Source organism: Mytilus edulis, chromosome 4 (genome assembly GCF_963676685.1).
Source record: "Mytilus edulis chromosome 4, xbMytEdul2.2, whole genome shotgun sequence".
Lineage (NCBI taxonomy): Eukaryota > Metazoa > Mollusca > Bivalvia > Mytilida > Mytilidae > Mytilus > Mytilus edulis.
Genome location: NC_092347.1, coordinates 30156675 through 30168885, shown reverse-complemented (window position 1 = coordinate 30168885; position 12211 = coordinate 30156675). Strand labels below are relative to the sequence as shown.

At 31.8% G+C, this 12211-nt stretch overlaps 1 protein-coding gene across 1 annotated transcript in view; it reads right to left on the bottom strand.

The window, feature by feature from the left end:
- LOC139519397 (von Willebrand factor A domain-containing protein 5A-like) overlaps positions 1-12211 on the bottom strand; it is a 49442-nt gene that overhangs the window by 25392 nt on the left and 11839 nt on the right. The window contains exons 5-13 of the mRNA XM_071311449.1: positions 11342-11517; positions 10842-10950; positions 10400-10510; positions 9193-9319; positions 8392-8533; positions 6508-6587; positions 4220-4334; positions 3800-3967; positions 570-729 (exon numbers count right to left, since the gene is read on the bottom strand). Of these exons, the coding sequence (XP_071167550.1) occupies positions 570-729; positions 3800-3967; positions 4220-4334; positions 6508-6587; positions 8392-8533; positions 9193-9319; positions 10400-10510; positions 10842-10950; positions 11342-11517 (1188 nt within the window). The remainder of the gene's footprint in view (positions 1-569; positions 730-3799; positions 3968-4219; positions 4335-6507; positions 6588-8391; positions 8534-9192; positions 9320-10399; positions 10511-10841; positions 10951-11341; positions 11518-12211) is intronic.

Below are 12211 nucleotides of genomic sequence, written 5' to 3'. Positions count from 1 at the left end.
CAAGGGTAACACTTAATCATTTAATTCCCACTTGGTGGGTTTATAAAAAGATTAAAAATTAATTTCACTTTTTCATATACATATTTTGTGAATAGCAATCTGCACAACTTTCCTTAAGTAAGTAAAGGATGACTGATTGGTTGCTTCTTGGTGCAATAGGAACAAACACATTAAATATAAGTGATGAACATGAAAATTAAATAAAATTGATGAACAAACTATAAAGGTTTATTTTTTTAAATTGTGACTTGGATAGCGAGTTGTCTCATTGGCACTCATACCATATCTTCTTATGTCTATGAACAGAATATCAAATTAACATGAAATGTAGTTTTTCCTCAGTAATAAAGATGTAAAAACACATATAGAACAATGGAAGAATGAAAATGGGGACTGTGTCAAGAAAACTATTATATAAATGTGCAACATTCTTATAATAACATTAACGGTACCAATTTTTCTGCACCAGATGCGCATTTCGACAATACACGTCTCTTCAGTGATGCTCGTGGCCAAAATATGTGAAATTCAAAGCTTATATAAAAGATGAAAGCTATACTCCAACTTACATTCATCATCATTTTCCAAGTTTTTGATCTGGTATTTAGCTGCTACACGATGTAATGGTAAATCATTTTGTGAAGAACTGGGAATTTCTATTTTCACTTGATGACTTATATTCTTTCCTCCAAATCTTCCTTTCAATGTGAAGGAACCAGAAATACCACTCTTAAATTAAACTAGAGGCTATAAAGAGCCTGTGTGGCTCACCTTGGTCTATGTGAATATTAAACAAAGGAAGCAGATGGATTCATGACTAAATTGTGTTTTGCTGATGGTGATGTGTTTGTACATCTTACTTTACTGAAAATTCTTGCTGCTTACAATTATCTCTATCTATAATGAACTTGGCCCAGTAGTTTTCAGTGGAAAATGTTAGTAAAAATTTACAAATTTTATGAAAATTGTTAAAAATTGACTATAAAGGACAATAACTCCTTAGGGGGTCAATTGACCATTTCGGTCATTTGACTTACTTGTAAATCTTACTTTGTTGAACATTATTGCTGTTTGCAGTTTATCTCTATCTATAATAATATTCAAGAAAATAACCAAAAACAGCAAAATTTCCTTAAAATTACTAATTCAGGGGTAGCAACCCAACAACAGGTTGTCTGATTCATCTGAAAATTTCAGGGCAGATATATTTTGACCTGATAAACAATTCTACTCAATGCCAGATTTGCTCTAAATGCTTTTGTTTTTGAGTTATAAGCCAAAAACTGCATTTTACCCCTACGTTCTATTTTTAGCCGGGCGGCCATCTTGATTAGATGGCGGGGTCATCGGACACATTTTTTAAACTAGATAGCCCAAAGAAGATTGTGGCCAAGTTTGGACTAATTTTGCCTAAAAGTTTCAGAGGAGAAGATTTTTGTAAAAGATTACTAAGATTTACGAAAAATGGTTAAAATTTGACTATAAAGGGAAATAACTCCTAAAGGGATCAACTGACCATTTAGGTCATGTTGACTTACTTGTAAATCTTACTTTGTTGAACATTATTGCTGTTTACAGTATATCTCAATCATAATAATATTCAAGATAATAACCAAAAACAGCAAAATTTACTTAAAATTACCAATTCAGGGGCAGCAACCCAACAACGGGTTGTCCGATTCATCTGAAAATTTCAGGGCAGATATATCTTGACCTGATAAACTATTTTACCAATGTCAGATTTGCTCTAAATGCTTTGGTTTTTGAGTTATAAGCCAAATACTGCATTTTACCCCTATGTTTCTATTTTTAACCGTGGCGGCCATCTTGGTTAGATGGCCGGGTCACTAGACTAATTATTTAAACTAAATACCCCAAAAATATTTGTGGCCAAGTGTGGATTAATTTGGCTCAGTAGTTTCAGAGGAGAAGATTTTGTAAAAGTTAACGACGACGGACGACGACGGATGACGGACGACGGACGCAAAGTCATGGAAAAACGTCACTTGGCTCTTTGTGCCAGGTGAGCTTAAAAAAAATAATATTTTCAGGATTTTATTCATTTCAGTAAAATGTAATTTCATCTGAAGATCAAACTAGGCTTTAGAATTTTCTTGCCAGCAGACTTTAAATTGAACAGATAGATGTATAATTAATGCTATTAACCCCTTAAAACTAAAAAATCAAAAATCTTTAAGAGCAGGCTGTCAGAAAGGTATTATACTTCTAGGACATTCAAAGTTCTGGAACTCAGAAAATATGTACACGTTTAAAATTATGATTTAAGATATACAAAAAAAAAGATTAGATGACCACATTCTGTATGTGCCTGTCCCTGTTTAAAGCAAACAACTATGCATTATCTTTTAACAACTGTTTAATGTGTTGTTGTACTCTAGAGTTTCAGTCTTCTTATTGGTGTATACCACAAAACTAATTTTATTTATTTCATAATTTTTTTAAATCACATCTTCTTCTGTATGGCCCGCAATTCTGTTTTATAAATGTTGACTTACAGCTTGAAATATGAAATTTCTATCACTTTTACATGTTTTCAAAGTTAACCATACAATACTATAATAACGAAAAGGTTTAGATATTTACGTACTAACATTGAAAATAAGGTAGAAAAGAAATGTCTTGTGCAATGAGGAATTTAAAGCAACATAAAATTTTCACAATGACTAAAGGCAACAGTAGTATACCGCTGTTCGAAATTCATTAATCGATTGAGAAAAAACCAAATCCGAGTTACAAACTAAAACTGAGGGACACGCATCAAATATAAGAGGAGAACTACGACACAACAGAAAGACAACATTACAATGTAACACACACAGAAACGAACTAAAATATAACATTGACCATTTTCCTAAGGACATTTTAAGAAAAAAATGGTGGGTTGAACCTGATTTGTGGCATGCCAAACCTCCCGCTTTTATGGCAATGTTAAATATAAATTTAAAATGACAACATTACATGATAGAATTACAATACAAATAAATAGGAGAACATATAGGACAGAAAAACACACGAGTCATAGCTAAGGAAAGGTACCAGGATTAAAATTTAATACGCCAGACGTGCGTTTCGTCCACGCAAGACAAACCAGTGACGCTCAGATGAAAAAGATGAAACTGAGGCAGTTTTTGGTTATTCTGCATTTTCATTTTTCTTTTCAAAACAAAGCATATTATATAATGAAAACAATGAAATATATGAAGCATACAAGACATTGTCATTTTGCTCTCTTGTGAAGAGTTGTCTCATTGGCAAATATACCACGTTTTCTTTTTGATATTTTGCCAAAATATAATCCTCAACCAGCTCCAGGGAACACAGAAAAGGTGGATACATTGTATTTTGAAGTGATACATTTTCTTGGAATAAACTAATAATTGATTACATTGGTTGCAATGAATTTCATAGATTTCCCAGTGATATAAAAAGCGATAATTTCACATGCGTGGTTATTTCACTCAACTGAAGCCATACAACAGAAGGCTTTGTCAAGACGTCGATAACTTTGGATCATAATAAATTGTGAATGCGTAGATAAAGATATAGTCTCTTACATTTTCTACTTTTTTTTTTATTTCATTTCATTAAAAAATCAATTTGCCAATGTTATAAAAAGAATAAGTAATCAAATAATTAAAAAATCGAAAATATTCAATTCGTGACCGAACAACACTTATAATTAACTCATGCACTTCGCTCATTCTTTAATTGATGATTTGTTCAACCACCAATTGTATATTTTTCTATTTTTTATTAGCTATTCTATTAGCAAAAATACCTTGGCATCAGAAGATGTTAACAACGAAAACAAGACAAGTTTATCTCCCTGGAAGACGACTGGAGGCTCCTTGGGGATATTTGTAATTGTAAAACATTTAGGAATATCCCAATGCAGACTGACTTCGGACAAACAATTGTCTAACGATCCTTTCATTGCTGTGATCACCTGCAAAAATCAGATAATTTTGATATTATTGTATATACTAATTGCTAGTACCAAACTTATAAAAAAATAACTAAATGTTATTAAGACAACCTTATTAAGTTTTTGATTTGCTCATACATATTTGTACATGTAAATGTGTCTAACAGCATTCAAACTATCGTGGATTTCCAATGAACACAGTTTTCTATATCTATTTGATTTTTTATTCAATACATGTTTCATTCTTGGAAATGTTCTATCTTCTAATCCTACCTTTTCTTGCATGTTATCTGTATCCTTAATGAAAATAGCTTTTCCATTACTGGCTTTAGCAACATTCTTTATCAGACTGGTAGAAGCTCCGTCACCAATACCAAATGTGAAAACTCTACAACGGAAAAACTTCTACAAATATCAAAAAACAAAGAGCTGCGTCGTGAGCCTGTTATTTCAACATAGAAATTTTTATTATTTCTTAGGGTCCTATCAGAAATGTATAAGAAAAACTAAAGGGAGGTTATTTAAATAGATATAAACCAATCACCATGCAAACTGCTCAAAGCATTTTTGGGTATTTGTCCAAAAAATGAAAAATATCCCCTTTTTTGAGTAAAATCCAATAGTTCAGAAACGTTAAATCAAAAATTAATAAAAATCAAAAGGAAATTCAATAGATATAAACAATTAACCAATATTCATGAATATTGGTTATCCCCTTATGATGTGTTTGGGCTTTTGATTTTGCCATTTGATTATGTACTTTCCGTTTTTAATTTTCCGCGTTATTTTCAGTTATTTTGTGATTTTACTTTTGAGTAATGTTCCGATGTCAATGACGAACAGACAACTATATACTATAATATGTCCCTTAAACAAGGGTTTTAAAAGGGTGATGTGTATGAGTTCCTATTAGGTATATGAAGCTGGCACTGGTGAAGAAGAAACTGCTTTTGTTTCTTGAGGACCTGTGTTCTTAAATCGGTTTTTAATGGGGTACATATTATATTAAGAATCTATATTGTATTTCAGCTTAATAACATTAGTTGTGTTCCTATTTTTTTTGGGGTGGCATCATTCCATGAGTTTTGATTGCCAAACATTTTTTTAATTCATCTGTTTTAAAAGAACAATGAGTTTCATTGTCATATAAATTCATAAAAAGGGAAGTAGTTGGTTGTGTGCATTCACAAACGGGACAATAAATTGAATGCTCATTTCACAACTAAGGAAAAATAAAAAAAATGTTTGTGTCATTTTTCAAGAAACAAGAAAGAATGTGAAAAAAATTGAAATCATATTGCATATAAATATCAGTTCAATGCCATAAAACTCAACCTGAACAATAGGTTTACTGTTAATGGTTTACTTTTACAAATTAAAACTTGGATGGAGAGTTGTTACATTAGCACTAATAATTATTGGTTTCAGACTTTTTATCAGACAACCCTGCTTTGATATTAAACAAATTTGTACAAGAACATTTCAAATTGTGTGTTGTCACCACCTGTTACTGTTTATTTAACTTTTCATCCATTTGGACTGGTCTATTTCATTAGATGATGAAACATGTTGCAAAATAATGAATTATGATAAAGAAAAAAAAAAACTTATTGTAAAGAGCATTTAGCAGAGGTTCCAGTTCAGTAAAATCATTTTCGTAAACTACACTTTCAGTTCTGTTCAATTTTCTATTTTCATAACTTTATTTTTAACAACAAACCCAGATTATTATGAGCTTTTTTTTATTTAACACAAAGGATGACGAGTTATCATTCAGTTTATTTTTAAAATAATAAAATTAATAATTTGAGGTAAATGCAACTACACAGATATTTCAGTATATTTCCGGGATAAGTTAATTAGTTAAGAGATTTTATGCTCAGAGATAATCTTTCTAATTGAACAGCTAAAAAATAGATTTGAAACTTATATCTTAGTATAATGCAAACAAGAATGTGTCCACAGTACACGGATGCCCCACTCGCACTATCATTTTCTATGCTTAGTGGACCGTGAAATTGGAATAAATTCTCTAATTTGGCATTAAAATTAGAATGATCTTATCAAAGGGAACATGTATACTAAGTTTGAAGACTTCTACTTTATCAAAAACTACCTTGACCAAAAACTTTAACCTGAAATTTGCACTATCATTTTCTATGTTGAGTAAACCATAAAATTGGGGTCAAAACTCTAATTTGACATTTAAATTAGAAAGATCATATCATAGGGCACATGTATACTAAGTTTAAAGTTGATTGGACTTCAACTTCATCAAAAACTACCTTGACCAAAAACTTTAACCTGAAGCGGGACAGACGGACGAACGAACGGAGGGACGGAGGAACGAACAGACGGATGGACGGACGAACGGACAGACCAGAAAACATAATGCTTCTCTACTATCGTAGGTGGGGCATAACAAATAAATAGACTGCAAACCTTTATATACATATTTTGCATGCCATTATTGATAAGTGAATATTTTATAAAACCTTCTGACATTTAAAATACTTTAAAGGAAGAAACTATAGAAATTATCTTTTTTTAGTCTAACTTGCCTTGTATATCCGTTATTTGCCTTCGCCAGTGATATGACCTCATTGGTGTTTCTGACACCTCCATCTGTCAGTAGGAATATCTGTAAAAAATAGTGATCCCTTGTCGATCAAAACAAAAAAACATGTCTTTTTGTGCATTTTTGTTACATTTTGTTTTGTTTTTATAGTGATTAAGAAGATAACACAATGTTGACTGCTTTGCCCTTTTTTGACATTTTTACCTATTTGTGTCTGTTTGTTTTGTTCACGCATCTTTGTCAATATAATGAAGTTTGATGTGACCGTCATAGAAGTGAGAGGTTTAGCTAGCTATAAAACCCGGTTGAATCCATCATTTTCTTAATATGAAAATGCCTGCAACAAGTCCGGAATATGAAAATTATAATCAATTCGTTTGATGTATTTGAGCTTTTGGTTTTGCCATTTCCTTTGGGACTTTCCTTATTGATTTTTTCCGGAGTTCAGTATTTTTGTGATTTTACTTTTTTATAACCTAAAATCGATTAGTGTTGAAGATTTTGTTTTCTTAACATAGACATAATAATTTGATAAACATTGTACATCTAACATTTGTATTACTTGTTGGTACTTCTGTCAGAATCTTTGTCTTATTTGATCTTTGATGGGGTTGATATTTTTGACTTTTCGTTAATTTCGTTTTGGTCATGGTGGGGTTTTCTTACTTATAGATTTTGATAGCTTCCAATACCATGCAACTTTGCCCTTATTTTCAATACTGGGTACATTAGATTATTTAAAACTGAATTTGCAGCTTTATATACTCTTGTCTTACAGTTAAGACTTGCAGCAGGAGCTCTACCAATTGTTCAATGAAAAGCTTATTAGAGCTTATCTTTAAAATGTTTTTCAAATATACTGATTCATATAAAATTTTACTTATTTACTAAACATGCCTAATGACTTGAACTCAATATCAACGAACTTCATCATTATAAAAAACTAGAGGCTCTAAAGAGCCTGTGTCGCTCACTTTGGTCTATGTGAATATTAAACAAAGGATACAGATGGATTTATGACAAAATTGTGTTTTGGTGATGGTGATGTGTTTGTACATCTTACTTTACTGAACATTCTTGCTGCTAACAATTATTTCTATCTATATTGAACTTGGCCCAGTAGTTTCAGTGGAAAATGTTAGTAAAAATTTACAAATTTTATGAAAATTGTTAAAAATTTACTATAAAGGGCAATAACTCCTAAAGGGGTCAACTGACCATTTCGGTCATGTTGAATTATTTGTAAATATTACTACGCTGAACATTATTGCAGTTTACAGTTTATCTCTATCTATAATAATATTCAAGGTAATAACCAAAAACAGCAAAATTTTCCTAAAGTTACCAATTCAGGGGCAGCAACCCAACAACGGAATGTCCGATTCATCTGAAAATTTCAGTGCAGATAGATCTTGACCTGATAAACAATTGCACCCCAATGTCAGATTTGCTCTAAATGCTCTGGTGTTTGAGTTATAAGCCAAAAACTGCATTTAACCCCTATGTTATATTTTTAGCCATGGCGGCCATCTTGGTTGGTTGGCCGGGTCAAGCCACATATTTTTTGAACTAGATACCCCAATATTGATTGTGGCCAAGTTTGGTTTAATTTGGCTCAGTAGTTTCAGAGGAGAAGATTCTTGTAAAAGTTAACAGACGACGCCGGACGACGACGACGCCGGACGACGGACGCAAAGTGATGAGAAAAGCTCACTTGGCCCTTCGGGCCAGGTGACTAGAAATGTATACAAAAGAGCAGCCGCTAAAAGATCTTCCCTGATTTACTGACAATTGATTAAATGTTGAAAGTGTTAAAGGTAATTGTTTACGAAAATTCCAACTCTGTTGAGGATATATTTATAGTTACCTGTCTAGGATATCCCTGTTTACAGCTGTTACTATAAATCTGTTTAAGTGGTCGTAAAATTTCTGTTCCGCCCATATCTGCCTCCATCTGTGATTGGAGAGACAGAGCTTGGTTCAAAGTTGCCTCACTGTACTCTTCACTCCTATACAATAATGAAAAAGTTAAAACACTTCTTATAAAAATCAAGAATGGCAACGGAGAACGTGTCAAAGAGACATAGCAGGAAAATTCCAAACCCGGAGGCAGGTTTTAGCTGAACCCAAAACGGAATATATACTACTAAGTAGTTCAGAGAAATATGTAATCCACACTATCCTTTGAATCATCGAATAAAATAAAAACAAAAAAAAACCCCAAAAAACAACATTATATGACTTACAAAGGTCAGAGTTTCCTCACTTGAGACAGGCGCAAAATTTGGTGTGGTGAAACATGTTTTGTGAATCTCCACCCTCCCCTATACCCCTAGCCAATGTGGGACCTCGTGTCATCTTCATTGTGTAATGAATGTTGATTTCAGAAGGATGCACAATTGCTGTTTGCAAATCGAAATAACTGTATCATAATGAAACATACATCGAATGTAATCATTATACACAGGAAAACCCTGTCACAAGTGACCAAAGATTTTATTGAAACGACCTATTGAGTTACTTTTTAGACTTCCGGGTACTCTATTTTATAGGTTTTAGACGGAAAAAAAACATGACAAACAGTTTATCATTCTCAACTTTCATACAACAACTTTTTTTTCAAACAAAGTAAAGACATCACTACCTCAATATTCATATACTTGCTTACTGTTCAAACAAAGTGCTGAAGTCACTACCGAATGATACAACATTGAACAGGCATCCAACAGGTAAACTCTTCAACAACAGTAGTAATGTTTCCTTGGCCTTCTTTATTCTATCATTTCTCATACTACCTATTAAAATAATAATATTATTTTTCTTTGAAATGAAATCATGTTTGATAATACTCTTAATTTTGTACTTATAAAAATATAAGTATAATTTGATGAGTAACAAATACTACCAGTAGCAGATGTGGATCAAGAATTTCTGAAAAGGGGGTCCCTCCAAGGCAAAGTTAAGTTAATAAGCCTAATCTTATGTTTAGTAGTTGTCGTTTGTTGATGTGGTTCAGAAGTGTTTCTCGTTTCTCAATTTTCATATAGATTAGACCGTTGGCTTTCCCGTTTGAACGGTTTTACACTAGTTATTTTTGAGGCCCTTCATAGCTTGTTTTTCGGTGCGAGCCAAGGCTCCGTGTTGAAGACCGTTCTTTGACTGTGATGGAGGGTTGTCTAATTGGCACTCATACCACATCTTACCATATCCAATAACCTTATGTTTAACTCTATAAGACCCCCTAAATCTACCTCTGAATTGCATTATGAAACGCTATATCAATAACAAGACCTACAAATAATATATATGAAAAATAAAGGCATATTTGACCAACTTTTCTGTGTGTCATGCATTTTTTTGTAGATTGTTTATAATACTGAATGCAGTTAATAAGTATCTGAAAAAAGTAATGGGTAATAGAGATAAACTCAATTTAAAAATTATTGTAGGGGGTGAAAACTAATTCTTGACACTAGGCTGTGGACTTAAATTTGCCCTCATCTTAACACTGTTAACCAACCATTTCTTCTTAAAATGTCCTATACCAAACCAGGAAACTGGCCATTGTTAATTTATAGTTCGTTTCTGTGTGTGTTGCATTTTAGTTTTGTGTTTCTGTTGTGTCGTTGTTCTCCTCATATATTTAATGTGTTTCCCTCTGTTTTAGTTTGTAACCCGGATTTGTTTTTTCTCAATCGATTTATGAATTTTGAATAGCGGTATACTTCTATTGCTTTTATTTATGTGGATTTCCTCAGCTTTCTTTCAATTTTAAAAAGCAGACCGAAAACACACATATCTATATATATATTGTTGCTGTGGGTCTGTAAAATGATCACATTAATACCAATTACATTCTTTGTATATGTGCATACCTGATCTATCGATTACAAAGATAAATTCCCTCTTTCTGTCTTCAGTATCTTCACCTTGTTTTAAATCAGGATAGAAGTTCAACATTAATAAATCTTCCCTCAGCATGCCATCTGTAAAAGGAATAAGATTTTGTTGGTTAATAGTTATTTTTTGTGGATTTAATGTGTAGAGCATGCATATTGATGTCCTCAACATTAAACATGATTGTATAATAAAAAAAGAATTCCAACGGTTCTGAAAGTAGAAATCAATAGACTAGTCAACAAGAAGGATAATGAAAGAAAAAAAAGTTCCCATAATTAACGATTCTACATGAAATAACATGTGTATACAAATGTTAAAAGGTAAAATGTTATACTACATGACATTTCTATTTCAGAAATAGCATTCAGGTTGTGAAGAAACATTAAACACATCCAAGGTGCAAGTCTGTTTACTAACCTTTTTCTTTATTTCCCAATTCTAAAATAATCTCTGGTTCATTGATACTTTCATAGATTATATCAAAACTTAAATCATGATCAAACTTAAACTCCTCTGCTAAGTCAATCTAAAAAGAAAAATTATATAAAATGTATAGTTTAATGATAACTACACTATGACAACGTCTGTCTCACAAATATATATCTCCTTACTTCCCATGTTTCTCATAGATACAATGCTAACTATTTATTATCTAAAAACGTAAAAGCATGAACTCAAAGCACCAAGATAATCACATATACAAGTATTGATATTCTTATGTTGTTAATATACTAGATTTTGTATATCACTATATGGGATGATCATTCAGATATGCTATTCGCAAAATTTTTGTCGTTCCTTTTTAGATTTTTTTTTGGGGAAATAACTCATAACATTTAAATGAATACTTATAATTTATAGACCTTTATACGTTTTCCATACACATATCTAAAATTTGTGTGATAAAAAATGCTCACCGATGCAGATAACTTATCTCCATTGACCTTTACATTTAGTTTGTCAAATGAGCTGCTGACATACTTGATTTTATAACAACCAAACACTTCAGCACTGAAATTCAATTTACATGGAGTTCTTATGTCCATTTGACCTGGACCAGACTCACTTTCAGGTTCTACATAATGTCCAACATCTGTAATACAAATTCTAATAAAAACAATATATCTAATAGCTGTTAAGAGCATTCATTGATCAATATTCACTCAATATTTGAACAATCACAGGGCCAACAACCTTGATATATTTACATGAAATTAAAAAAATCTAGAATTCAGAATTGATACTTTTACTTGAAAGAGCAGTTGTTAAGGAACAAATAAGCTAAAAAAAATTATAAGTTATGGAGCTCCTTTTCGAGATATTTGAGTTTTAAGAAATAGCTCGAAAAGACTGAGACTGACTTTGCTTTAAATCTACATTGCTATTTTATTTGGTCTCAAATCGAAAGAAAAGAAATGTAAAATCTGCTTAAATTTTTGTAAATGACTTTTTATGAGCTATGGAAGTCTTATATGAAAAGAAATATGGGTGTAATGGGGCAAAATATGTTACCTGTGTCGTAGGAAAAAACCCTAGGGAGTCAAAATATCTGGCAAAAATTCCTTAACCTCACCTTAGTACATCTTTCACTTGTGAAGATGATCATAAATGCATAAATATACAACGTTGCCACGCCCTATGATTTCTTTGATATTTTTTCATTAAATTTTATATTTCAGTATAAATAAAAGCTCTATTCAACATTTGTTAAAGCCATTTAAAATCATTTTTAAAGGGCTTTAATTGTTAAGCAAGAGCTGTAGCAACAACAAAATTTTCAAGATCAT